Source organism: Cebidichthys violaceus, unplaced genomic scaffold, assembly GCF_023349555.1.
Source record: "Cebidichthys violaceus isolate CVI_PGR_0920_01 unplaced genomic scaffold, fCebVio1.0.p SCAF_26, whole genome shotgun sequence".
NCBI classification, from domain to species: Eukaryota; Metazoa; Chordata; class Actinopteri; order Perciformes; family Stichaeidae; genus Cebidichthys; species Cebidichthys violaceus.
Window position 1 is genome coordinate 1,002,824 of NW_027176439.1, and position 27,082 is coordinate 1,029,905.

The following is a 27,082-nucleotide window of genomic DNA, read 5'->3' on the forward strand; positions in this document are numbered from 1 at the left end:
AAGGAACCTTTGAGGCCTGAGTAGCAATGCAATGCTTATTGACTTTCTTTAGATCTCATGAAACCCCCTGCTGAGTACATTGTTTTAGTACTACAGTTACAAAGACAGGCAGTGAAATACATGTTCGTGTTCCTGAGACATCATGAGAATGGGATGGACGTGTGTTGACCCTTGAACACCAAAATCGAATCCCATCCTTGATTCTCGGTGGACATTTGTGCCAAATCTGAAGAACCCCCCCCCCCCCCCCCCCCCCCCCCCCGGCCACTTCCGTCCTCAGGGCAGAGGCATAACAACTAGAAAGAGAACTTTAGAGCTTTGTGAAAATGAAGCTGCAGACTTCCTTCCTTTTGAATCACAAAGAACACCTTCTGCTACTAGAAACACATTAGTCATCACAGGGGAATCATCCTGCCAGCTCTGGTGACAGTTATTTCATCTTTTTACGGTAGAATAAGTCGCTCACCAGTTTGATGTATCCCTCAGTATCCAGCATAAGGTTCTCAGGCTTCAGGTCTCTGTAGAGGACACCTTTGCGATGGAGGTAATCGAAAGCCTCTGTGACGCAACCAATGCAGAATTTGGCGGTGGGCTCATCGAAACTCCCCCTTAAAGACGAGGAAGACAAATTTAAACTTCGTGCTGACAAAACGGGGTCAGACCTTACGCTGTTGAGGAGCCAGGAGAAGTGTTCTCATTACACAAATGCACCTGAACGCCGTTACATGCCGCCCTTTTTCTGTGATTTATGACTGCGATTCCAGGAGAAGTCCCTCATTAGATGGCAACCTAACAGTAATACAATTACTTTTCGCAGCGAGCCAGAAATAAAATGACAATGCTGTGGGAAAAAAAGGATGGTAATTTAGAGACGGCAAGTTCTGTTCGGTTTTTGCAAAAGTCAGCGGTCGGTCTCTCCTACCTGTCTCTGAGCAGACTCCAGATCTCTCCACCCAGACAGGCCTCCAGCAGCATGTACACATACTTGTTGTCCTTAAACGTGCGATACAGTCTGGAGCGAAAGAAGCGCAGACAAAGTTAAGCTTCAAAGATGCAAACAGACCAATGGCCATACTGTTCTGTCAGTTAGGATCAACATTTGTCCTGTTATCGTAATAATAACTGATACTGTTTGGTCCAACATAATACTGTTTTCCTGGTTGTAAAACATTTAGGGTGCAGGATTTTTCTCTCTTTATAATTTAATTAGTGGAGAGCATCTACATTAAATAATCACTTGCCTAAATAGTTCAAATAAGCTTTCATTTGGTAAAAAGCATAACTCTAGCTTGATTTCTTACTATTAAACTGATAACTACATATAAAAAAGCAGCAGGAAGATAACTAATTATGCAAAACAGACCATAAACAGTAAGCAGGTTGCTTACATTAATCAATGCAGCCCCAGTGGTCATTATTACAATGCATTGAAAGACATTACTGCTCAAGTTATTGCTTCATTTGTGTACTAATGTGATTTTAATTGACCCTCGGGGAAGATGTTTTCAGAAAAAATCGCCAATAGCAAGCAAGAACATCTACCGATTCAATATCAGCAGAGGGGATGTTACCCTACATAGTCTTAAATCTTACATCACATAACAATAATATGAAATATGAAGAGATAATAGGTTGAATAAATACGTGGAGTGTATGAAGAGATGGGCCACAAGGAGGAGCGTTTCAGAAGGTGAAGAATGGCTTTAATATCTGGGTCTGTTCCACTGCGTACGGTGAAATTGGATCATCGTAATCTCACAAAAGGCAAAGAAAAGCTACTGCTGCAATACCTCACAGCGAATAACTACATTTTCATAGCGGACATCTTAATATATCTTGCCATTCCACCCCGTTGAGAAGATGTAATCTGCTCGAGGCCTCAACTGTGATCTCATCAAAAACTAATAAGCGGTGCACTGTTTTCCCAGACTAATGGAGCAGAGCTCCATCACACAGGATAAAAAATTGGAAATGTGTTTTGGAGGCCGAGCAGAGAGGAACTGACTTGACAACGAACGGCGAGCGAGCCTCGGCGAGGATCTTCCTCTCCGAGTGGATGTGCTCCTCCTGCCTGTTGTCCACTACGTGCTTCTTCTTGATGACTTTTAGGGCGAAGGTGACGTCCTCGCCCTGCACCTTCACCTGCAGATGGACATAACAGGGGCTTTCTTTTTTTATCTTGTCACAGTTGTAATTAATAACATTAAAAGACAAGTTTGCAATGTCTAAGTTGGCTCCTCCTCCAAGGCTCAACGACACCAAAATCCCACGCCGCATGACCGCAGCGCCTGAGTGTTTTGGAACGCGTTTTATCTACTCGCTGTTGTCAGGTTTCCTGTCTTAACTTCATTCAGTTACAACATGAGGTGTGCAGGCAAGGTGAGGAAAGAAGAAGAACTAAAGAGGGGCCTAAGAGCTCTGGTTGTACTAACAACTGTACATCTAATGTGTTTAACAAACTCCTACGGAAGCCCAGAGAGGGAAGGGAGACAATCCACTACGGTCGCAGTAAACATGCGGTTAATTTGTGGATTCAAACAAAAACACCTTGTCTAAACGCTCAGGTCTAGGCGACAAAACCACTAAGTTTGGTTTAGGAAAAACATCATGGTTAGTCTTACAATAACTACCTAAACTACGTTTTGCCTGGCTATATATATATTTTTTTTTGGTGCTGTGTCTGACATTTTCGTAGCTTCCTCTGGGAGGCATGCTTACGATCTTGCTGATTTTTTTTTTTATAGAGGTTGACGCCCAAAAACGTCTTGAGCTAAATTAAATACAGGCAGAGGGCAGGGTCTCTGCAGATACTGCCACACACTTCTAGTGTGTCACAAGTGAAGATTGAGAGGTATTATTTATGTGATTCTTATTTTATTCATTTTAATCCTATTCATTGTGCTTTTAAGCTTTAGTTTTCATGAAAGATGTGACATCTTTGTCTTTGTGTTCTTTCAATGTTCGTACTGTTTACTACAAAGTTTCTTTTTTTGTTTGTTTTTTACAGAAGTTAGCTTGAAGGCTAAATTAACAAAAAAGTAAGTATTTACATTTTTTCATTCATTATTTTTTAAATTGTGTTTATAGATGAAATTAATAATCGATGACAACTCGTCGACTCAGGACTCACCAGTTCTACTCGTCCGAAGCCGCCGACCCCGAGAGTAGCGACCACCTCCAGGTGGTCGAAGGGCCTGGATGGAGGAAACGCCGACACCATGTCCTTCAGCTGGATGACGTCTGGTGACAGCGGCTGGCTCTGGTGACGCGACACCGACCTCCTGGAAGAAGACAGCGGAGGGAGCTCATTTTAACAAACAAAATATGAGTATGGATCTCCGGGTGTGTTGTGTTTACAATTGTAATCTCATTTAGAAGTTTATTTTGTTGGGAACCATTTAATGTTTTTTTGCGCTTCTTTTCGTTCACTATTTACGGCGCCGCACCCACCTGGCATGTCTCTTCTTGTCGTCACGATCGAGCGTTGCCACGTAGCCTTGGAGGTACTTCTGCAGCTCATTGAAGGTGCCCACTGTCTGATTAAATGTCCTAGGAAAACAACGACACACGTCAACAGTGCAACCACTGGAATGCTTCATAACCCCAACTTTGATTTAACTAACGTGTCCCGCTGAGATAAAGAACTGCATTTTACAGGAGGAAATCAGCAGCTGATAGATACCAAGACACCTAATCTAATGTGTTAATCACATTAGACTGCAGGATAATGGGAGAACATATCAGAACTGGCATTTTCAGATGGCATTCACACATTTGTCTGAACTGATTATGGAAGAAAGCTCACTGAGTGTTTGCTTCATAATGATCATTTAGGCAACAAAACTTTCTGTGATAATCCTGAAGATTAAAAAAAAAAAGCACAACATAATGTTGCCTAGGTCTCCATTCAAAATAGCCAGAATATTTTATACACTTTTTATCCGTTATTTACTAAATCTGATCGAAATTGTTTTCTCTCCTGTGTTTGTGACTTAAGAACAAGTGGAAAAAAGTTTTTGTTGTTGTAATACTCATTTTTTTTAGTACTAAATAGGAATAAATGTATTAATGTTTTTTTTCCAGGTGTCTTTTATTTTCTCCATGCACTCTAAACGCAAGGTTCAAATATTGTGTGTTAGCACGATATGTAATTTAAAAGTCACCTGGAAGAAAACATGAATGCTTTTAGTCCTATTTACAACAGCCTCTTGTGGTCAAAATGAGTATTACAACAACAAACAGTAATATGTAAAATGATCTAAACAAAAGATCAAAAGATGTAACTTTAAAAAATGATCCTGTTTCACGGATGAAGAAAGAAAATGATGAACTTGGAAAGATTCTCTTAGCACCAGTTCTTAAGTCATAACTCCAGGAGAGAAAACAATTAGATAAAAAAAAATGTTTAGATGGATTACCAGAATGTTGTTATTTCTTAACTTTCCTGTCAGGGCTTCCGTAACCTTTTGATACCAAGCGAACAATATTTTGTGGGTGTCAGAATACTCACTCTCTGTCGATGACGAGGCACTCCACCCCGTTCTCATCGGCCATGATATTAGCCGACCTGACATCATCACTGAAAGAGACACACCAACATTTCTCACTGTTTTGATGAGGATTTTAGGATTCAGAGAGCAAGACAGCCACAGCTGTGAATATTTGAAACATTTTGTTTTTAATAAGATCCATAAATCTACATTTAATATAATTTAACAGTAATGATTGACAGGTTGACAGGATTATAGCACATTTAAACATAATGAGATTACAGGTATGTTAAAGGGGACATATTATAATGCTCTTTATAAGGTTCATACTTGTATTTTGGGTTAATACTAGGGTCATTTTCTCATTTCTTCTATACAATCAGACTTCTTTTTGTAACCAGAGGAGTCGCCCCCTGATGGCCATTAGAGAGAATGCAGGTTTTAAGACACTTCCGCATTGACTTCCCTTTTCATAATCGGAGGTTGCTGCCTGGTTGGTAGGCATTGGAGGTTGCACAAGCACTGAAAAAGGGAGGTTTTTTTTATGATATGTCCCCGTTTATACAGTTGGAGCACAATGCCTTATTTTGCATATTTTTGAAAGGCTGCTTGTTCACCAGAGGCCCTGCTTCTACATCTCATTATGTTCAATGTGGAAAGCAGGTACAATTGTTTTTCTTGGGGATCTGAATAAAGTGCCTAAGGATAGAAGGTGTCTTCAGTTCTTCAGGTTGTAAATTTGTTATTTTTATGGGCAGTATAAATAAACATGGCTTAACATTGCTCAGCTTTAAAAACAGTGTTTCCACCAAAGAAATCTGGAGACAGTAGTAGATTAAAACGACAACCTGTGGAGTCTGTTTCTACCTTATAAGGGCTTTCTCTCCAAAGTAGTCTCCCTTCTGCAGCGTGTTGATGGTCTGCGGCAGCTTGTGGGCCTCGGTGGTCTGAGTCACCTTCACCTGCACAACACAGTCAGCTGGATCTTTAAAGCGCATTTCACTGCTTCACGCTGACGTCTCCGGTTCACCCCGACAGCTTTTACAGGTGCTTTCAATTATTCTCCAAATATTTTTGCATGCATTGTAAAATAAAAGAATCCTAAGAAATTAGAATAATTGACATATTCAATTATAGTAATTGGAACATAATGGCTATGAGTGATAAAGTGGCGTTGATGTACTATATTTATTGTAAGAGGGTTTTAAATCAGCTGCCTTCTGTTTGTTCTGCTGGGTTTTCCTGCAGCGGTTTTCAACAAAAGTATTCCGGCAGCCTGGACGTTAAAAAACTTCTCCTTAATTTGTGAGGCTTTAAAAACCAGTGGCCCACCCCGGTCGAGGTCAAACATCCCACTCGTGGCACCATCCTGCCGTAACGGCCGGGATGTGTTTTAGCTAAGTATCCCGTTTGACCTCAGTGACCCTGTTTTTCCTGGTGGCAGGGGCTCTCAAGAGTTTATTCCCTCCCTGGTCAGGGGGTACAAGGGGGGGGGGGGGCATTTCCTGTATTAGCCCCCTTTTCTCCCAAACAACATGTGTTCCTCTCTGGTTTGGTTAGCTTAGCGCTGAGGAGCTGCTGTCTCGCATTGGCTCATAATGGCATTTTGAAAGTCCCCTGTGGACGTCTCTGGCCCCTCTCCATCTCCCCTCGCTCCCCCGGTGTCAGGTTGCCGACTTATCAGACAGACGGGCGGGTGAGTCATACCCTCTGACTCACACCCACTTTGACCAACATATTGTTTTGTTGGAGTATTCGCCAGATTTATTGTTTTGTGTGCATTTTAACTTGTCTTTTGGCCTTTACTTCAGACATGGAGTCAGTTATACAACAATGTCCATTAAAGTCTGATGCACATCTTCTTAAAAACCCTCTGAAATGATCCAAAGCACTTGAGTCATTGAACCAGGATTTTAAACCATTGAATTGCAGATTGTTTTTTTGCAGCTATAGTCATTATCATATGCAGTTTTGTTTCCACTCATTGACACCAAAGTGAAAGGACAGAGGAAACCAGCAGGAGCAGAAAGGGCTCAAGTGTCCTGCAAGATTTTGGGAGGCTAATGGCATTTCTTTAGCCATCCAACACTCACGCTGACTGATGAAGAAAGCCTTTGCTGCCGCATCCTTATCAGTGCAATAAAGACGTCATACAGCATTGTCTAACCGAGACACTGCAGGATTTATTTTATTGTTGTAAGGACAGGATTAAGGCTTGTGTCTCCGGCCCTAATGAGTCTCATTGTTGAGTCTGAAAACGTCCCAGAAATCTCTGCAGCACAGCCCAGCTGTAACATGTTATTATAACCAGTGGGAATAACGGCAAAAACAAGTATTGAATCGCTTGCATGTTTTTGACTCTCCATGTAGTAGAGTTTCCTTCCTGACTACAGTTTTTTTTTAATTTTCTCAATTGTACAATTATACTTTTTTAGCCATACAAAGCTATCAGGATGGAAATGTAGGTCCGACTTAAATAGCTCAATAGCTATTGGATGTTTTCATGAAATTAACAGTCTCATTCCCTTCAGGATAAATTATAATCACTTCGGTGATCCCTTAACTTTTCCCTCCAGCGCCACCATCAGGTCAAGAATGTAACTTGTCAAACACTTTGGTTTGTGACCAAATACCTGCTAAATTATTGACACTTCCATCAGCCTCAAATGTTAGCATGCTAACATATTAAACAAAGATGGTACCATGGACCAAGAGAGGAAAAAGCAATGCAAAAATAATTGAAATGCCTTTTATTATGACTACTCTTGTTATTGGGTACTTTCATTGTAATTATTGAACTTGGGATTTAGATTTTAGGTCTGCTCAACCTCAGCCTGTTAGCATTGTCATTGTGAGCATGTTAGCATGCCAACGTTAGCATTTAGCTCAAAACAACATTATACCCATAGATGTGTATAAAGAACAAAACCTAATGATGGCAACTCTTTTATTTCAACATATATTTTATTTATCTCATTCCATTCTCTAATATCCAATATATATTCTACAATACTGTTGGTTAAACTCTAACTTTTACACACGATCCTCTTTTCCATTCCATTCCAAGATGGCGTTTTTCACCATGTGCATACGCCCATTTATTTTTACTTTAAATTTGGCCCAGTGAATATGCCCAGTAGCGATCCACCCACTTCGATTTTACATTGTGAAGACTTCACATTTTTTTGTAATCTATTTTTTTTGGCTTGAGGAAAGTTTTACAAAAATTAAACCGCCATGGATCAAAAGTTCATAGTAGTAAATAAAGTCATAACTGACCTTGTTTGCAGTTCAACGTGTCCTGTCAACAGTTTCTCCATCTTTTATAATTGGGGTCTATGGAAAAAATGTGATTTGGGCTGCAAAGGAGATTTTCCCCTGCAATACTGCGAGTGGCCACTGGGATAACAAACTGTTTTGGCACAAGAAATTAAATTTTCTCTTTGTGCAAACCTAGTAATTTTGCGTGTGTATTTTTGAGAGACAAACAACGTTTTACACTTAAGAGCGAGGACATTTTTATAGTGTTGCGTTTAGGATTAAAGTCAAATTTAGTCAACAGTAAGAGTTGCAGTTTGAGCGTCCTGATGTAAACGCTGAGCAGCATGATGTGTGTGTGTGTGTGTGTGTGTGTGTGTGTGTGTGTGTGTCTGTGTTACCTTCCCCTGTGCGATGATGTAGAAGGTGCTGCCCTCCTCTCCCTCCCGGATGACGTGCTCACCCTTGTCATAGTATTCCTAATGGGAGAGGAGGAAGAGGGGGGAGGGGAGGACAGCAGTCAGAGTTGAAGCATTACATTGATTTTACCATTGAACCGGCTGGTCTGATTCCTGGTAGCCGGTCCCCTGCGGGATGAGAGCTGGAGTTCAGCCATCAATGATGCTTCGTCATTCGGAGCTTCTCAGCCTGCTGATCAGGAGGGGATTTTTGGGGGCTCATGGGATTAATGAAACATGAAGTACAGGTCAATACAATATGTTGATTATGATGGTTTTAATGTCCGTCATGAGGGTCTTTCATGATCATCGCTAAAGGACGATTTTGTGTTTGACATTGTGGTCTATGGTAATATTAAATTAATTAAATTTAATGCATTAAATCCTGACCAAGACTATTTCCTGCTTTATCACGTGATGCCTTTTTTCGTTGTGTATTCAGCATCGTTTAACTACTTGATTAATCCACTAATTGATAATAATTTAAGTTATAATACACAAACCTGAGGAGCGGCACAGAGCAAGCCAACACGCAAATTACTAAATATTATCACAATTAAAATATCAGTCCGTTGTTTACAGGTTTAAAATCTCACATTCTTTTGTAGAGTCGTCTTCTTGCTTCAGGGTTCAGATTACAGGGGTTTTAAAAATTCAGACCATTTTGATGTCAGGTCGCTTTGTGCACGTAAAAAGAAATGTCACTGGTTATCTGCTCTGAAATTGCCAGAATAGAGAACAGCACTTGACATTTACCAAGCGCGACAGCGTGTGGTAGGGATTATTTTCCTCTTGTGAGTCTGTGTGTGTGTGTGTGTGTGTGTGTGTGTGTGTCGTCGAGGCTAAATATGGTCTTGAAACACCTACTGTAGCAGGAACTACCACAGAGGAAGTTTTGAGTGTTTTGTCAGGTGTGTGGACAGATTTTGTCGAAGCCATAGTGTCACAACCAGGTGTTTGCTGAAGTTCCTTAAACCTGCATTCTGGTTGTATAGAAGTTTATGAGAAAATGACTCTACTTCTCTCTTGATTTATTACCTCAGTAAACATTGTAAACATGAGTTTATGGTCTCAATCTCTAGTTTCAAGTCTTCTTCAATACAGCATGATGTTCATTTAGTACATTATGGTCTATTTAGAGTCAAACAGACCATAAAGCAGGGTATGCTTTAGGGCGGGGCTTACTGTGATTGACAGGTTGCTACCACGGCGTTGTCTGTGTTTTTGTCTTATAACTTTAATCCTTTCGCAGTGTGTTTTTAGTTCAAGAAGGTTAATTGTAATATTTTGGTCACCTAAAAAATATTTGGTTGAACTGTCAATCAGCCAATCAGACACAAGCAGCTCCTGTGTCCCTGTTATAAGCTCACAGACTCAGACTCGGTCATTTACTGAAACACTCCAGTTGGTGCAGATCACACTCGAACACTCGAAGTTCGTTTCAATGTTTGGTTCAGCCTCACGAGCGTCGTAAAACTGAGTGACACTTTGAAATGTTCTTGAATCCAACACTGGGGTACAGTGTGTTCTCTCAGTCTCCACTTCATGCTGTCCATCAAACCCAAACCTGACACACCAACCACAGCACCGAAGCCATTCTGCTGAATCAGCGAGCTGCCAGATCGCCTTCCATTTTAAAGGTTTTTTTTTTTTCCCGGTGAAGACGGGGAAAGCGCAAAGAATGAAGGTGACCAGGATGAAATGTTCTCTGGGACCGGTGCCAAATTCCCCGCCAGCTGAGACAACTGTCCACGGCTGTAATCCATTTAACTACAGAGGACTTTGGCGGAAAAAAAGTGAACAGACAAATCAGGGCAACCGCGCGTTAAAAACGTTCCCACCCGTGTTTACTGTCAAAACTCTTGACACAAGTGGCATTTTTCCTTGAGTGGCTTGTTTACGTCATGTTTTACGCTTCAGGAGAGCCTGGTTTAACACCCGTCCGAGACAGCGGAGACAACATGCCAAGGTTTTGTTTATAAAGACTGTCTGGATGATACAGCGACTGTGCAGGGGGAGCGACACCGTTTGAATTGTGTCTCTGGGTTTGTTTTATCAGCTTGAATCCTGAACCAAACATTTACCTTTTCAGGGAAAGAAAGAGGACATTTTCACTAATAAGCTTAAAAAGCGTGTCTCTTCATAAAATGCTTCAAGTACCCTGAATCCCCCCCAAAAATCACGTACATAAACTTGCTCTGGATTTGGTTTGCTCATGTGAGTGTTGGAGAAACACACTCATGCTCAGCTGTGTGTGCTTTGGTTTTTGGCTGCAGTCGTCCTATTTTTGGCGACTGTCAATCGACCAGTCGCAGCACATATTCAACCGTCTCTCTTTGCTCCCCAGGGGCCAGAAACACCAAAACCAGAGGAAGGACTAAACCTATTTTAAGGACCACCGCAGTCTTCAGCAGCCCCAGGTGGGCTGGTTGTCCTGTGCCGCCCTTTGAAAGCATCTTGCTGCCTTCAAGGAGCTGTTGAAAATATCAGTCATGACATGAGCACACATGAATGATTTAAAAACGGTGACAGTTGTTGCTTTCTGTCAACTCCAATTCACAGGGAAGGGATATGTACGTATGGACAAAGAGTTAGTTTAAAAGTTACAATATACTAGTTTTTGTACAACATATAGGTTACATGGTCTATATTCCATTTATGGCCCATAGAGAGGCTGACGTCAATGCCGAGAGACAAATCATTTTTTCATCCAGTTTGAATCACATTTATGATGTTTGTCAATTTAATAGATAATTTTTGCACATCAAGAAAGTGTAATTTTGTTGTAAAACTCTTAAAATATAAAACACTGGAAGGAGAAAGATGTCTCCTCTTTATAGAGTCAGAGCGCTATTTAGTCCATCCTGACGTCACCCATTTGTTTTTGGACGGCAGTTTTTCACCACTTTCACTTGGATTACAACCGACACCATGTTGTTGTTTTTTGCAACCAATGAATGGAAGTGACCATATTTGTAATGCGGAGGAGTGACGTAGAGACGCTGTATACAGCTCTGGTAGCGGCAGCGACCTGTCAATTACAGTAAGCCCCTTCCTAAGGCATACCCTGCTTTATGGTCTGTTTGACTCTAAATGGACCATCATTTACTAAATGAACATCATGCTGTATTGAAGGAGACTTGAAACTAGAGATTGAGACCATAAACTCATGTTTACAATGTTTACTGAGGTAATAAATCAAGTAAGAAGTAGAGTCATTTTCTCATACTTCTATACAATAAGACTTTTTTTTGCAACCGGACGAGTTGTCCCCTGATGGTCATGCAAGTTTTTAAGACACTTCACTCAGCTTCACTTGGAAGAACCAAAGGTTGCTGCCTGGTCCCATGACGGTCAACCGAAAGGAGCAGGACTTCCCCTGTATTCCATTTATAGCCCATAGAGACAAAGTGCTATAATAAGTCCCGCCCACACTGGGGGTGAAAACAATTCATCGCTCTCCATTGACTTTGTATTGCGTGAAGGCTCCGTCTTTGTTACTTTTGTCTGTTAGCAACATCAGAAAAATACCTCAAAGCTGCTGTATAGTGGGATCTACTACCAACTGGGTAAAGAACCTAGAACTAAGTGAGGCCTCAGCAGGAAGAATGGAAAAACTGCAAGCAAAATACTAGTTGTAGGCTAACTATAGTTCTGTAAGTTAAGCTAAAACATTTTGACAGTGTGCAACTTGTGTTAGTGAAATATGGTTAAATCAGAAAGCTATACAGAAGCTTGCTAACACATAGCTAACATTAGCTCGCTAACTTCATCATTTTAGCTATCAACTGCACCCCTGGTAGACATTAGGTGCTAAAATAATCCTTTGACATGCTGAAATTTGACGTTTTTAGCTAGCTACGGACATTTTGTTAGCGTTTCACCCCTTGGTTGCATATTGTGACACACACACTCACACAAGGACACACAATACAGGCAAAAACAGACCAAATTCCATTCCCCCACTGTTTGACAAGAAGCTTCAATATTATCTGGCGGATCCTCAACGAACATCTGCACCACTATTGGGTTACAGCCCCCCCCCCCTCAGAAAGGCAACAGAATCAGCTCTATCAGAAATGACTGAATAAGGAAATCCTCCCATAGTGGAAAGTAGTGAGACGACCAACGATTTGCAAAGGAACGTCCTTGAAGTTTTCGTTGCGAAAAGACGCTGAGAGAGGCAGTTATTGACCCGATGCTGACAAGCTCCGCTCCGTTTCCTCTTTCACCGTTGAAACACGGCGCTCACGGAGGAGAATGTGTTTCACACACACACACACACACACACACACACACACACACACACACACACACATTCACTTTTGCCACACTTTGTATGTTCTCACACCAAAAGCCTGTCACTCGCACATCTTTAAGAAATCACTCGTCCCCCATTTTGAATAAACACTTTCTGGGGCCTTGGTCAAATAATTATGGTAACAATATACAGCGCCCCGGCGATGACAGGAATAATATCGGCTCTGTTCATCAACAAGGTAATTTGTGAAGTCTCGCCGACTGGAGGTAGAAGGAATACGCTGACACGCAGTAATGGTATATGGCCAAATGGTAATGATATTTTGACAGCAGCTATCTGCAATGCCGGGGCTCCCATGAGCTGCCAGGGGGGGGGGGGGGGTTGTGCAATACTGAGGCAACACAATGAAAAGTTAAATTGGCCCCACCAGCAGAATTATAGATAGACTGACAGAATAACTTACCACCTCGAGGCAGTCCACTATTTTGCTTAGCTTGTCCTCTGGTAGATAAGCCAAGAGTGAAACACTGACAGAAAAAACAAAACACAGGTGATGAACATTAATTTCTGTGTGTACGTTATAATATAAATGACTGTACACATGATGCCAGGGAGTGTCACGGTAATCAAGTGATGCATCTGGACAGTAACATAACACGAGCTAGACTTGATGGTCTGAGGTGGTGGAGACCATCCAAACCCGACTTAAGCAGAGCTAAAGAGTACAGTAAATATTGGAGTCATCAGCTGGACACAAACAAAACTACAGTCTGATGTTACACTGTTTCTGCTCGATGTAATTGATTGCTAACAAATTAACCATAACAACTTGATAAGCAGTGGTGCATCGAGGATCTGCAGTTACGAAGGTTTTCTTTTGCAAAAACATCTGCCCCCTAGTGGTCCAAAACTGCTTCATGCTGCTTTAAACGTAGGTATCTTTTTGCTGTAGTGAGAAAAACAACTTTATCGATGAAAAAAATAAATATATATATATATTTACCATTTAAAGACATTTCATTTTGTGCCCAAAAGCAGCGACAGATTTCAATTACTTGAGGTATTTTTTGGTTTGGATCTATTTTGTCAGGAATGAGGAATTTACTACTTTACTATTTAACAATATGTTATTAGTCAGATAGATTTCGGCATTGATTAACTGACAAAGTGACTTGTTGACTAACCGAACCAAACGTAGCTAGCATTTGACTACTAGATTAGATTGGATTAGTTAGATGTTCAGAAACCATATTTCTTTCATGTCTTCTAAAAGATATTTGTTCCTAATTGGTTGAAATCATGTATCATACATGACATGTCTTCGCCTCAATCTTGCCTATTACTTGTTTATATAAGGAGGATTTGTTGTATGTTATCACTTACAAGAAGCAACAACAGTCAGGTGACACTGACCTCATTGGCTACAGACTGGGACTAACCTTCGGAGGAAGTTGCGGTACTGTTCGTGTCGCGTCTCGGCCGTCCTCCTCATGATGTTCTGAAACACCTCCCGGTCCAAAGCCCACGTCCTCACTTTGTTCACCGCTGTAAGAACAACATCACGTCCATTACAAAAGTGCAGGGACGTGGTCCAGGTTCTGACCCCTCAAAGAAAAACTGCTTAACCATGATTAGAAAATACTAAATGAACCGCAGCTGTTCTCAATAACACAGTGCTTTGCAAACTTTGTAGACTGATGATTCACAACTAAAGTGACATTTGCTTTTCCTCTCCCATTTCCTTGTTTAATTAAGGCCCTCTGTCACCACAGAGAAATAACGTATTGTTTTATTTTGTCAGATGGACAAAGGAGGCGAGAAAAACACTGTAATCTGTCCTCGATCTCGGCGTTGAGTCACGTCAAAGCTACAGAAACTCTGAGACAGGCTTGTGTTGGTACAAAGGAGGAAGTAGCTGTGAAAGTTTGAGACTCGTCAAACTGTCACGGTTTTTCCAGTTCACCCTGAATATTGAGGTCAACTCGGTGGTCCCTCCCCCCCCAAAGGGCCACCAGTGAATTACCCGGTTAAATATACAAACCCGGACAAAGAGCACTCACATACTACATGGTATGCACTTTCCAAACGCCAAGGAGGTGAAAACCAATCAGAATGCAAAGCTGTGGATATCACGCAAAGCCTTTGTCAACACACCCAATGCGAAAGCTTGTTTATTTGGGTGTAGTGATTCTCCAGCTCTCACTATCAGGTGATTCCTTGGATGAAGGTCAGATGAAGTGTCAGATTGCATTCAGGAGTCGAGAGTGCGTTGAGGGGGGGGGGGCATATAGAAGAATATCATGTTAAAGAGTGCTGGACAGGATGGGGAACTACATTTTCATTGATCACGGCGGCTGGTAACTTCAAAAACGGTACTTTTACCTTCAGGCACAGTTACAGTTCTGCACATGGATGCTATTGTTCCTTAGCCCCATGTTAAAAATCGAAATAATCTACATAACCACAAATATGCATTTTGTTCCACCCCATTTCCATTTTGTCATAAAGTTCTTATATTTATTAAATATTTTCATTTACTTTTGCAGGGTTTTGCTCGCTGTTTTCTCTCTAGAAGGAGCCACTAGTGCAGCAACTAGGACGAGAACCCCTCACTGGCTTCCCACAGACAATTAAAGCTAATTGTTTTCACATCAGAGTCTGTTTAATAATTAACTACTGTGCTGTCCGGCTTTTAATTTTTTTTATTTTTTCAGTGACATAACCCGTTGTTTGCAAAGGGTTATGGGAAGCCCTAACAGTGTTTAGCCTAGCTTAGCATAAATAAATGAAAAGCAGGGGAAAGCAGCTAGCCTGCTTTTGTCTAGAGTTAAAACAATTCACATATCATATTTATTTACACACAGAAATGTAAAATCAATTATTTGTGGGTTTTTTAGAGGAAGTTATGTCACTGGTTCTTGACAATCGACAGATTATCCGTCCACATGGCCACAGCAAGACTCCAGGAAGTCACTGCTCCTGGTTTTTGTCTCGTTTTGGGGTTCTTGGCAGTTTTCTTCTCTTAAGGAGAATACTTTCCTGTACCTTCTTTTGTATGACAATACATCATTGACAAAGATCTTTGTTCTGTCTTTTATATTTTCCCAGCACTTTGGGACCAAGTCATTATTTTGCAAGTCACAAGTAAGTCTTGGAGTATGTGCAAACACTCGAGTCCAACGTCCTAAACTTTGAGTTTTGAGTCGTAAACAAAACATAATGCACTCTTCACCAAATGTAATGCCATTTTAACAATAGAGTAATAATAAAATGTGTATTTGTCAAAACAAGTACGACTGAAGGTATTGAAAAAAACAATTGATAGCGTTAGCTGTAGTTGAGTCAGGAAATGAAAGAACAGGAATTGATTTGTTACACTTTTTAAATACTTTTTCATCTTTGAGCTTGAGGAAAGTACTTACAAGTCAAAAGACTAAGTGAAGTCACAAGTCATTGGTGTCTAAGTTGATTTTGTCGAGTCTGAAGTCATCTAAATTTGTGATTCGAGTCCAAGTCATGTGACTCGAGAGCACACGTCTGCTTTCATGCAAGAAGTCCTTTACCACACTTTGCCTCTGTGCACCACCTTGCTCTCACTGCTGATTATGTGTGGACGGCCTAAAGATTTTAATTGGGAGATCTATGGCTTCATGTGAACATACCGTCCGAGAAGGGAGGGGTACGAGGTAATAGGGAATCAAACATTTGATATACGTGACTTTTGATCACGACTGTCACAAAGTCAGTCTGTCCATCGTCTTCCGTCACGGACACACTGACTGACCGCTCATCTGAAGAACAGCTTCAGCGTGATGCATTAAAATGTCAAAGTGTAATCTGGATCAGGACACCTGGAGTCCTGAGGTAGTCAGTCTTTACCTCGCACTGACGCAGTCCGTGTGCAGTTGTACAGGATGGCTAATTCTCCAAACGTGGTCCACACCGTTATCGACGCCAGCAGTTTGTTCTGTTGAAACACGTCCAGCTTCCCATCTGCAAATATGAAACAAGGACAATCAATAGTGTTTTTAAACCCACATTTAGGACACAGGAAGACAGACGCGCTACAGGCAGAATCTGATGACATTATAATTTCATTCAAATCAAAATTCTTCTTTCATTTTACCAGCTGGTACATGTGACTAGAGCCTGTAAAAATACAGTACAGTATACTGTATACTGTACATACAGACCTGCAGGTTGCATTTTTCATACATTTCCTGTGATTTTAAAACTTTACTCTTTACAAAATGTATTCTGGGATTACAAATAATAATATTAATAATTCCTCTTTGCTAAAATGCATGCTATTGGCTTTAAAAAAATAATAAAATACATCCACTAAATTTGTTAACAAAATATACCCTTGTCCCTTCCTCCTGTCCTTCCTCCCATCCCTACTGTCAGCACAACATAAGACATTTTTAGGCTGTTGGTCCATCAGTGAGCCTGAAATGAAATCATTTGCTGCATGAATTATGACTCAAATTAAAGACCTCATTGTCTGAGATTACAATCACCGGCTCCTGACGTATGTGTTATTATTTCAAGAGCGTCATTAGTGAATAATTCTAATAATTCTCTCTTTTTCCTTGAAAAGTCATCCATTTGCACTTATATCAAAACAAGTAACATGTGATTTATCACTTTTAAGGAATATGTTTGGTCATAAACATAATCTGAGCGTCATTCTACTGCAGCGTCCGACCTGCTGCAGGGTGAGAAATCTCTTTAACACCAGACAGCAGAACAAATACGAGGACATTTTGTCTGTGAATGGCTAATTTCACCACCAACCACACTGGCAGACGACCAGTCATTGTTTAGAGACCATGTGGTCATCTGAAACACTTAGTCGTCCAGTTACGCTTAGAAAGTTGCCAGTTTGGGGCGTACCAGTTAGTGTAGATGAAAACAACCAATCAAACATTCAATTCATTTATTAAAGTATTTAATCAAGTCGGTAAATGAATAAGGAGGTTAATAAATAGGTGAAAAACCAGTAACATGTACTTCATACGTGCCTAAATGAATACATTAGTGTCCAAAATTAACTTTTTTGCTCTCCTGTGAAGATCCACAGGAATTCATACATCCGCCAAAAATAACTTTCACAGGCCAAAATAATTATAATGTGTACTTTTCAAAGAATAACATTAGGCTATTTTTTTAATCTGGTGCAAAAGTTTAGGTGCTATAAATCTGCGTAGTGCAGTGAAACCCAATCAAAGAGCGTGCTTGGTGCAGAGCTGCTCTTGTGCTTCGATTTGATTGGCTCATGGTCAGAGATGCTGTACGGTAGCCAGTGAAGGCAAAAGTTTGAGAACATTCAAAGACCAAAATAGTCATAAATCCATCAGAAAAAGCCACATGCCGGTGTGGCAGGTGACTCGTGTTTCCCTGCCAGATTCAGATTTATTTTTTATTTAATTTCAGACCCTCTAACTGTGCAGTCAGCACTATTTCTACTCAATAATTGGCCACTTAAAATGCAGTCAAATGTAAGATAATACACAGATTGGGAAGGGTACACATGGAAAAAGAGAAGGAAACGAAATCCTCAGGTTGATTCAGAATTTTCACTCTTTTCACAAACATGGATTGTTTGGAACAAAATGCTTGTTTTCAAGAATACGTTAACGTCACGTTAACGATAACGTGACAGCAAAAGAACAAAGTTCTTTTTCAACACAGTGCATCAGTCATCACCTGCAATAATTTAGAAGTGACGCACAACAGAATTCTAAATTAGCAAAGTCATTTAAGCCGTTTCTCTTCACTTCAGACTCACTATGGAGGCAAAAAGGTTTGTATCTCTGCCTGTTTTCACACAGTGAACGAAACCAACACCACAGAAACAGATTTCTCTTCTTTGGAAACAAGATTGAGAAGATTGCAAGGCGGCTGTCGAGGGGATGATCGGCACTCAAGCGTCTGCACTTGTGTTAAATGTGATCGCAAAACAAGGTTTTTTTCTGTGTGATTGTTGTGTGAAAGGTTAAAGAAAACTGTGTGAAGTTAAAAGCTAAATGTAACACTGTAAAATGTGAGTTTCTACATGATGTTCTTGTTTTGAGCCTTTGGAAGAGAAGACTCCACCCTCTGATTAACACTCAACTATCACCTGCTGAGGCTCCTCATTGCACATGTTGCTGCTGCTTCCTATTGGTCGCTATATGTCATGTGATGTTTGTAATCGAAGGTGTGTCTCGGCCACTGCAGGAAGTGGACAGAAAGAGTGACGAAGATGAAGAAGAAGAAGAAGAAGAAGAAGAAGAAGAAACAGGAGTGGACGTACCTGCCAGGACAAACAGATGGTTCCCAGGCTCGCCCTGCTTGATGACGTACTCTCCCTGCTGGTAGGTGCGCTCGTACATGCACTCCACCATGTCTTTGATCTGCTGCAGCTCCAGCCTCTTCAGGTACTGGTTCTTGTTCAGGGCGTCCGTCAGCAGCTTCTTCACGCTGTCAGGGACGGCGACCACAGAGGGAAGAGTTACACACGTGAGCTCTGCTTTGAATGTTGCATTTTGTCTGTCACATACTTCAGATTTGATTTTGTTAGTGAGGAGCGACAGAGAGAGGAAATAAATAAAGACCTTTGGCAGTTTAAAACTCAGCACGTTGCAGGCGGAGGTGGAAGTAACTAAATACATTTAATCAAGTACTGTATGTAAGTGCGGTTTAGAGGTAGTGGAGCTCATTTCAAATGAAGTTACTTGTTGTTTTGTAGATTTAGATTTTGCATTCAATATGAGAAAAGCTAAATATTAATATCAACTTGCTCTCTTTCTTTACTTCTTCCTTCCTTCTAGAGCCACAACAATTAGTCAATTAATCAATTAGTTAAACCACATAAAATTGAATCAGCAACAATTTTCCTTATCAGTAGTTTTCCATCTTTTTAAATGTGATCATATTTTTTCAGTCTCTCATTCTTCACCACAACAAGCAATCCAGATACATCAACTTGTACTTTGGAAAAACCTATTTTTCACTATTTTCACATGATCAATCAATTAATCAAGAAAAAAAATGAATTCATAATAAAAATATGACCCACAGTCCCGACGTCAAATCGGGCGTGGACAGGGAGCCAGTGGCCCCTTCCCCACTTCCTGTCCCCGTACTCACGACACCCATCCTCGAACTTTCCTTTTGATCACAACTACACACCTGTAAAGTCTTGTGACTGCGTCTGACATGATTGAGATAGTCCTCCAAACTGCCTCTGTGGTGGTTCCCGTTACAGTAAGTGTCTCTAGGGACTTGTTTTGTAGACAGACTTCCGATGTGACTGGTACTCGTGCTCTTTAGCTGCGTTCCAAATCGCATACTTTTTCTTTTTCGTACATACTGCAGCTTCTCTTACAAAGTATTTACTGTATGCATTCAATGGGGACGTGCTACTAACTCATAACATCATAGCATTTGACATGGTATGTATTAATATTAAATAGTATTGTAGTGTGGATGTTGAAACGCCTGGTTTCATTCTTTATTCTTTGGTTCTGTCTTTCCTACTTATTTTCTGTCTTTACGTCTTTCTTTCCATTTCCCTTCCCTTACTTCCTTTTGATTTTTTACAACTTTGCTTCCTCATTTCATCTGACTTTCCCTCTTTTCTTTGCTTATTTTCTTTTCTCGAGCCTTTTTCAGTCTTAATTCTCTTTTGGCCATCCTTCTATCCTTTGTGTCCTTCCTTAATTGATCTAAACACATCGATTTCCCCAAATCTGTTGTTTTTCACACAGCAACAATACTACTATTGCACTATAGTACTTTTGATACTTGAGAATGATTTTCTATAGTACTTTTGATACTTGAGAATGATTTTCTTACAGTACTTACTTGTTTGTTTATGGAGGTTAAAACAGGACATGTCCTGGTAATTGTTTCCACTGTAATTTGATACTGGTTCCTCTTAAGTAAAGGGTACTTTTAAGTACTTCTCCCACCGCTATGTGGTGCGTTCCTGACGCCCACATCCACATTACTCACCACGTTTTTTAGTCTGCGTGATAAATATTTTGTCTCCTGTGAAAGGATGACTACTTTGCAGCCTCTGGGCTCCTTCGGACAATGAATCAAGTAAAACAGCGAAAACATAAACTCATCATGAGCTGTCAAAGTTCACCGTTGTGCATTTTAACAGCTGCGGCAAAAGAGGCCGCGAGAAGAAGACATCACTTCCTTCGGGGGAGTTGTAAACCGAAAAGGGTTAAGAGTCACGGATGAATGCAAACTATAGATCATGAGAGCCGGTCGGTGCTCAGAGAGGTGAGCGGTGCAGGAGGTGGGTGGTCTGTTTATCCGTCTTATCGTGCGCAATAAATTATCACTTTGGGCTTCATAAAACCAGAGCAGATGACAACCAGTAATTTTATTTTTTTTTCAACCCACATCCTCTCCTCCCACCTAGCTGTGTCATTACTCCGCTCAGTGTCTGCAGCGTGTTACATTGTCATTCACAGAAGACGAGTTTTCTGATTTTCAAAGGGCCAGTGTGCATGAGGGTACCAGACTGCCTCATTTACATTAGTCTTGGTTGTATAATGCATGCTGGGCTTATTAGCGACGCATGCTTTAAACATGAGGATCAGGTCGAGACAGGGAGGCTCTGCGGGCTCTCATTTATTCACTGCAGGGCGCCGTGTTCATGTTGTTCGATATGAAGGACGCTGTGACAAAAGGTAATTTGACTTTCATGTTGTACAATCTAACACGACTTGCTGCTCTCATGAAATAACCTTTTGTGTTGTTTGTTGTGTGCGGTCGCCAAAGCAAAAACCCAGGTGTGGGAGGAGTTTGGGGAGACTATGAAGAAGGACTTTCAGTTGGCCTCAAGGAAATTCTGGCAAACTGAAAGAGACAGGTGGATGTGTTCAGCAGGGGAGGAGAACAGGGGATTTCGAAGAGCGATGGAAAGATGCTTCATGTCTTAAAACTTGCATTCTCTCTAGTGTCCATCAGGGGGCGACTCCTCTGATTATATAGAAGTCTATGAGAAAATGACTCTACTTCTCTCTTGATTTATTACCTCAGTAAACATTGTAAACATGAGTTTATGGTCTCAATCTCTAGTTTCAAGTCTTCTTCAATACAGCATGATGTTCATTTAGTACATTATGGTCCATTTAGAGTCAAACAGACCATAAAGCAGGGTATGCTTTAGGGGCGGGGCTACACAGTGATTAACAGGTCTCTACCAGAGACGTATACGACGTCTCTACTTCACTCCTCCTCAGTCCAGATATGATAACTTCCTGTTCATTGGTTGCAAAAAGCCAAGATGGCGACGGCCAAATCGCAGAACTCAAGGCTACATTTAACCGTTTTGCAGCATGTTGTGATTCAGATTCTATGATTTTTTTTTTTTTGGCCTCGACCAGTAAAAACCTTTTGAATCACCGCTGGTTGCCTGGCAACTGCTGAGCCAATAAGTAGACGGATATGAGAAGTATCAAGTACAGAGTATCTCAAAATGTACTGTCCAATTTACTGAGTTTGTCAGGTTTATATAGAGGAGTCTAACTTTGAAACTTTCAGCTCTTGTCAGTCAACTCTTCTCCAGCATACCGTGATTTTATCCCCCAAATGTTTCCAGCTGTTTTACCCTAATCAGTCACGTCTGCAGTTCTTTCTGATTTCTTTGTATGAAGTACATCAATTAGTCATTTGACCTAAAAACATCATATACACTAAATACACAAAACAACCTTACAGACATTTTATGTTTTATAAAAACAATATTTACTCTGAATAGAAAAAGATTTACATGAAAAATAAAATGAATGAATCCAAGATTGTCGTTAATGTTTGGAGAGCATGGCACACTGTGTGGTGTGTTTGATTCTTTTAATGTTTTTTTTTAGAGAAGGGCAGGACCATGAAGTCTTCTGCTGGATGTCTGAGCATCCAACACACAGTAGATGAACAGTATTACAGGCAGAAGATCAGTAAACATCCTTAATGTGCTCCCTTTGAGGCTTGAAGCCTTACCGTCCCCACAAGGCAGCGTTTTGAGATCAACTTACTTCCTCAATTTGATTTACTTCCTGTCGGAATGGGACATACTGTAACACAGGCGTATAAATCAATGAAATAACAGCCTAGAGAAAGGTAGTTTTTTTTTCTTTCTTTTTTTTTAATGGGACAGGTGGAGCTCCTGTTTTATTGTAAAGGAATGTGGATTTATGCCTCTTTATACTGTTTTAGGTAATAAATGATAGAAGAAATAGTGGTGTGTGCATTTTTGCAATGAACTATAAACAGAGCTTTAATAAGTTTAATAACATTTCTTCAAAACTAAAGATTTTTCTTCTTTTTGTTTCATACAGGCGGCAACCTCCGGTTCTGAAGAGTGGAGCCAATGCGGAAGTGTCTTAAAACTGCATTCTCTCTAATGACCATCAGGGGGCGACTCCTCTGGTTGTATAGAAGTCTATGAGAAAATGACTCTACTTCTCTCTTGATTTATTCCCTCAGTAAACATTGTAAACATGAGTTTATGGTCTCAATCTCTAGTTTCAAGTCTTCTTCAATACAGCATGATGTTCATTTAGTACATTATGGTCCATTTAGAGTCAAACAGACCATAAAGCAGGGAATGCTTTAGGGGCGGGGCTACACAGTGATTGACAGGTCTCTACCAGAGCCGTATACTGTGTCTCTACGTCACTCCTCCTCTGTCTAAATATGGTCACTTCCGTTCATTAGTTGCAAAAAAAAACATGGCGACGGCGAAAACGTCCAAACCTCAGTCCACAAACCAACGGGTGACTTCTTCTTCCAGCACTGTGGGCTTTACCGCACTGCTGTAACAACCTCCAAGGTTTCAAGCTTCTTACGAGGTGCTGAAACCTGGCTGCAGTGGATTTCCTCCCATTCAGCCACAAGAGCATTAGTGAGGTCCAACACTGACTGGCATTCCAGTTCAACCCAAAAGGTGTTGGATGGGGTTGGGGTCAGAGCTTGTGCGGGCCAGTCAACTCAAGTCGACCATATCTATACGGAAGTGGATCGTTTGTGCACCGGCGGGGCGTTATCACGGCGAAACAGGAAACGGACAAACTGTTGCTACAAAGTTAGAAGTACAATGTCTAAAGATGTCTCTTTATTGGGACTTAAGAGTTTACATACTTTTGGCCTTTTTTAATTTATTGTTTTTAACCAGTAAATTATTTAAATTCAAACTATGTGAATAAACACGTGAAGATTAATTCTGGACATAAAGTTAATCGTATTCAATTTTTTCTTCAGCAGAAAAAAAGCAGCTGAAAAATCTTGGACTGAACACTGAATGTTGTTTTTATAACAAATCTCTTCCTCGTCATCGCACTGCAATCTCTGCTTCTTGCCCACCGTCTACCACCCACTCCTGCTGCTTCCATTTTAACACTCCTCCACCAGGCTGGACTGAACCTGAGGGTGTCATCAAGCCTTTTTTTTTTTTTTTTTTTTCAAACCGCCGTCTGTCTGGCCTCGTTATCATCCTCCTCTTTGCAGTTTGTTTTTTTTATAACCCTCGTGAACTCAAACATCTCACCTCGCATCCTTGGACACCCGGGCCTTCTCGAAGGAGAACTTCGGCAGGCCGCTGGAGTCGTAGGTCCTGGACGTGGGTTCGGCCGACACCCCAGATTTGGCCCCTTTCCTCCTATTGATGCTTCCCTTGATGCGAACGCTGAGGTTTGGGCTGTTCTTGCTGCTGGCTTTGATGGAAGGGGTCCTGGAGGACGCAGAGGGCCCGCTCTGGCTCCTCATCACGTCCTGCAGCTTGTTGAGCTGGACGCACTTGTCCTGCAGCTCCTCGCTCAGCTCGGCCAGAGATCGCGTCTGTTTGGCCAGCTGCTCCTGGAGACCTTTGATCTGCTGCTCTTTGGCACAAAGCTCCTCGTCCCTCCGCTTGCCCTCCCGCTCCAGCTCGTCCACCCGGGCCCTCAAGGAGTCCAGGGACAGGTTTTTGAACCCGGGATCTTTGTGGGCTCGACTGTTGGAGGCGGCAGCGGAGCCGTCCGTGTGTTTGTAACGCTTTGATTTCATCGAACCGTTCCCCATCTTGTCACCTGAGGAGGAGAAAAAAGAGATTCAAAATCAATGCTAGCTGAAATGATTGAAGAGTGCATCAAAGCATGGAAGTCCATTTCAGCCACTGTGAGGGAAAAAATAAAGATCCTGTAAGTTGTGAGATACTATCTGAAAATAATGACGTAGCATCTCATAATTAAGAGATGGTATCTCATCATTATTTAATAGTAAGTCATAATTAAGAGATAGTAAGTTATTATAATGACTTACAGGATCTTTCTTTTTTTCCCCACAGTGGCGGAAATTGGCTTCCATATCAAAGAGAGGTGATCGGTGACATTTAGCATGAAAAGGTCTGTTTGAGGAAGGAGGGAGAGCAGGTTTCAAACAAAAGAGCTGACGCTGTGAGGAGAGAAACCCGGAGAAAGAGCAAATCCGTATATAACGGTCAATAAGTGTGTCTTCTCCATTTATTATTCAGGAAGCAGGAAGTATTGCATTACATCAACAGTCACTCCCTCTCTGTTCACACACTGGCAGTCAAATAGAGGCTGTTAAAATAAAAATGAATCTAAATGATAACAATTTGAACTATATAATTGCATTTAAAGGGATCTTATGAGCGTGTTTCTGTACACATATTACGAGCGTATCTGGTATCTGAGGGGGGGGGGAAATGTCCGAGAACAATCCTGTTTTTGTTGTGTGTGACTGCTGCCCACTCACACTCACACACACAGTAGACTTCATTCATGACATTCCTGCTGCTATATACTGAGTGGATTTCAGATGTTCTCAAACAATATTCTGACAATCACTGACGTCACTTTAGAAAAGAAAAATGCTTCTGAAATTCACCTATTTTATATATATTTTTTTTTTCCTTTTTTGTTTTAAAGCTTCAACTCTTTAACAGGTACATTAAACAAATGTTCAGTATCATATTAACTGACGTTTCCCACTATAAGAATATTCCCCATTAGAATCCATTGCATTGCACATTGCATGTAATTAAAAACTAATTCGGTTAAGTTTACGGATTAAAACATCTGCTGACGGGATCGTGCACCTGCAACTTCCGCCGCCTCGTCCTTCTTCTGCACAGATAAATGAGTCCGTGTTCAGTCCAGAGATCTCACCTGCGTTTAGTTTTCAGCCTTCAAACGGGAAAGGACGACGATTTAAAGGAAGAAAGGATGTGTCCGCACATTCGAGCATCAACAGAGAGACGGTCCATCTACTGAAACACTGGTCGCATCCTCTCCTCCTCCCTCCCTCTCTCTCTCTCTCCCTCCCTCTCGGGCGCGCTCTCTTTCCTCCTGTAGGCTGTGCGCGTTCTCGCGTGCGCGCACCAAGCGGTGTTTGGACAGGTCAGGTGTGAGCAACGTAGACCCCCGTTTCATTTAAGAATGATGTATTTCTGTAACTCGACAACGTTGTATTCATTGTAGCCTAATAATAAGACTGAATACATGTAAAGTCAATTTGGCCCAAAAAAAGAAAAATAAAAAAAAAAGGGAAAAAAAATAAATAAAAACAAATAAATATATATATATATATATATATATATATATATATATGTGTGTGTGTGTGTGTGTGTGTGTGTGTGTGTATATATATATATGTATATGTATATGTATATATATATATGTATATGTAGTTGTATATATATGTATATATATATGTATATATATGTATATATATACATATATATATATATATATATATATATACGTATATATATATATATACATATATATATATATATATATATATATATATATATATATACGTATATATATATATATATATATATATATATATATATATATATATACGTATATATATATATATATATATGTATATATATATATATATATATACCGCACGTCACTGATTTTTTATATATATATATATATATATATAAAATCAGTGACGTGCGGTGAGGTTCGTGGCTGGTGAGGCACTTACACTACATAAGTTAGATTTGCAAATACATGAACCCAATAGAGTAGCTTACATATCTGATTCCACCGGGAGCGTGTATGCCGCGACCTGCCCCATCGGGAGCGTTTCAGAAGCGGAGCGCTCGCGGGCACCACCCGCGAAAATCGTGAGATCCCGCGATAATATGTGTAACAACCACGGATGTATAAAGAGAACAACAAACACATAAAAGGTTACTTTACCTGTCCGACGTTTGAATTACTGTTGATTTGTTCATATTTCCTTGTTTTTTGATACATTGTTAAGCTTAGATTGAATCTTATATTTTTGTGGTCAAAGCAAAGTATAAGAAGAAGAAAAATGTAGAAGAAGAGCAACGACAGAACAAGCATGAACCAGACCCGTGGGCTCTCGCACGCCCTCTTCTTTGAGGCAGAGGTACTGTTTGCCCCTCTGTGCTTTTTCACTGCGGTTTAATGTCAGGTCAGCAACACTAAATATGTTCTACACATACGTGAAATACATTACCTATTCTATGTAAATACATTATATATAATAAAAGTGTCTACAAATATTACAGTGGTGACAAACAATGAGAAAGCAAAAGGCACACGCTCAACCCAGTTTGTGAGGGATTG

The 27,082-nt window shown here is 40.7% G+C and overlaps 1 protein-coding gene across 2 annotated transcripts in view; it reads right to left on the reverse strand.

The window, feature by feature from the left end:
• prkg2 (protein kinase cGMP-dependent 2) overlaps positions 1 to 25,747 on the reverse strand; it is a 30,752-nt gene extending 5,005 nt beyond the window's left edge. The window contains exons 1-14 of one of the 2 annotated variants that reach the window (XM_068721052.1): positions 25,637 to 25,747; positions 24,016 to 24,535; positions 18,766 to 18,932; positions 16,347 to 16,460; positions 13,907 to 14,012; positions 12,931 to 12,994; positions 8,150 to 8,227; positions 5,358 to 5,452; positions 4,511 to 4,579; positions 3,451 to 3,549; positions 3,131 to 3,281; positions 2,006 to 2,142; positions 923 to 1,012; positions 467 to 608 (exon numbers count right to left, since the gene is read on the reverse strand). In XM_068721052.1, coding sequence (XP_068577153.1) covers positions 467 to 608; positions 923 to 1,012; positions 2,006 to 2,142; positions 3,131 to 3,281; positions 3,451 to 3,549; positions 4,511 to 4,579; positions 5,358 to 5,452; positions 8,150 to 8,227; positions 12,931 to 12,994; positions 13,907 to 14,012; positions 16,347 to 16,460; positions 18,766 to 18,932; positions 24,016 to 24,527 — 1,824 coding nt within the window. In that variant the 5' untranslated portion in view covers positions 24,528 to 24,535; positions 25,637 to 25,747. Of the gene's footprint in view, positions 1 to 466; positions 609 to 922; positions 1,013 to 2,005; positions 2,143 to 3,130; positions 3,282 to 3,450; positions 3,550 to 4,510; positions 4,580 to 5,357; positions 5,453 to 8,149; positions 8,228 to 12,930; positions 12,995 to 13,906; positions 14,013 to 16,346; positions 16,461 to 18,765; positions 18,933 to 24,015; positions 24,536 to 25,566 lie in introns of both variants that reach the window. The other variant, XM_068721054.1, reaches the window with a different exon arrangement.
• Positions 25,748 to 27,082: the final 1,335 nt, after the last annotated feature.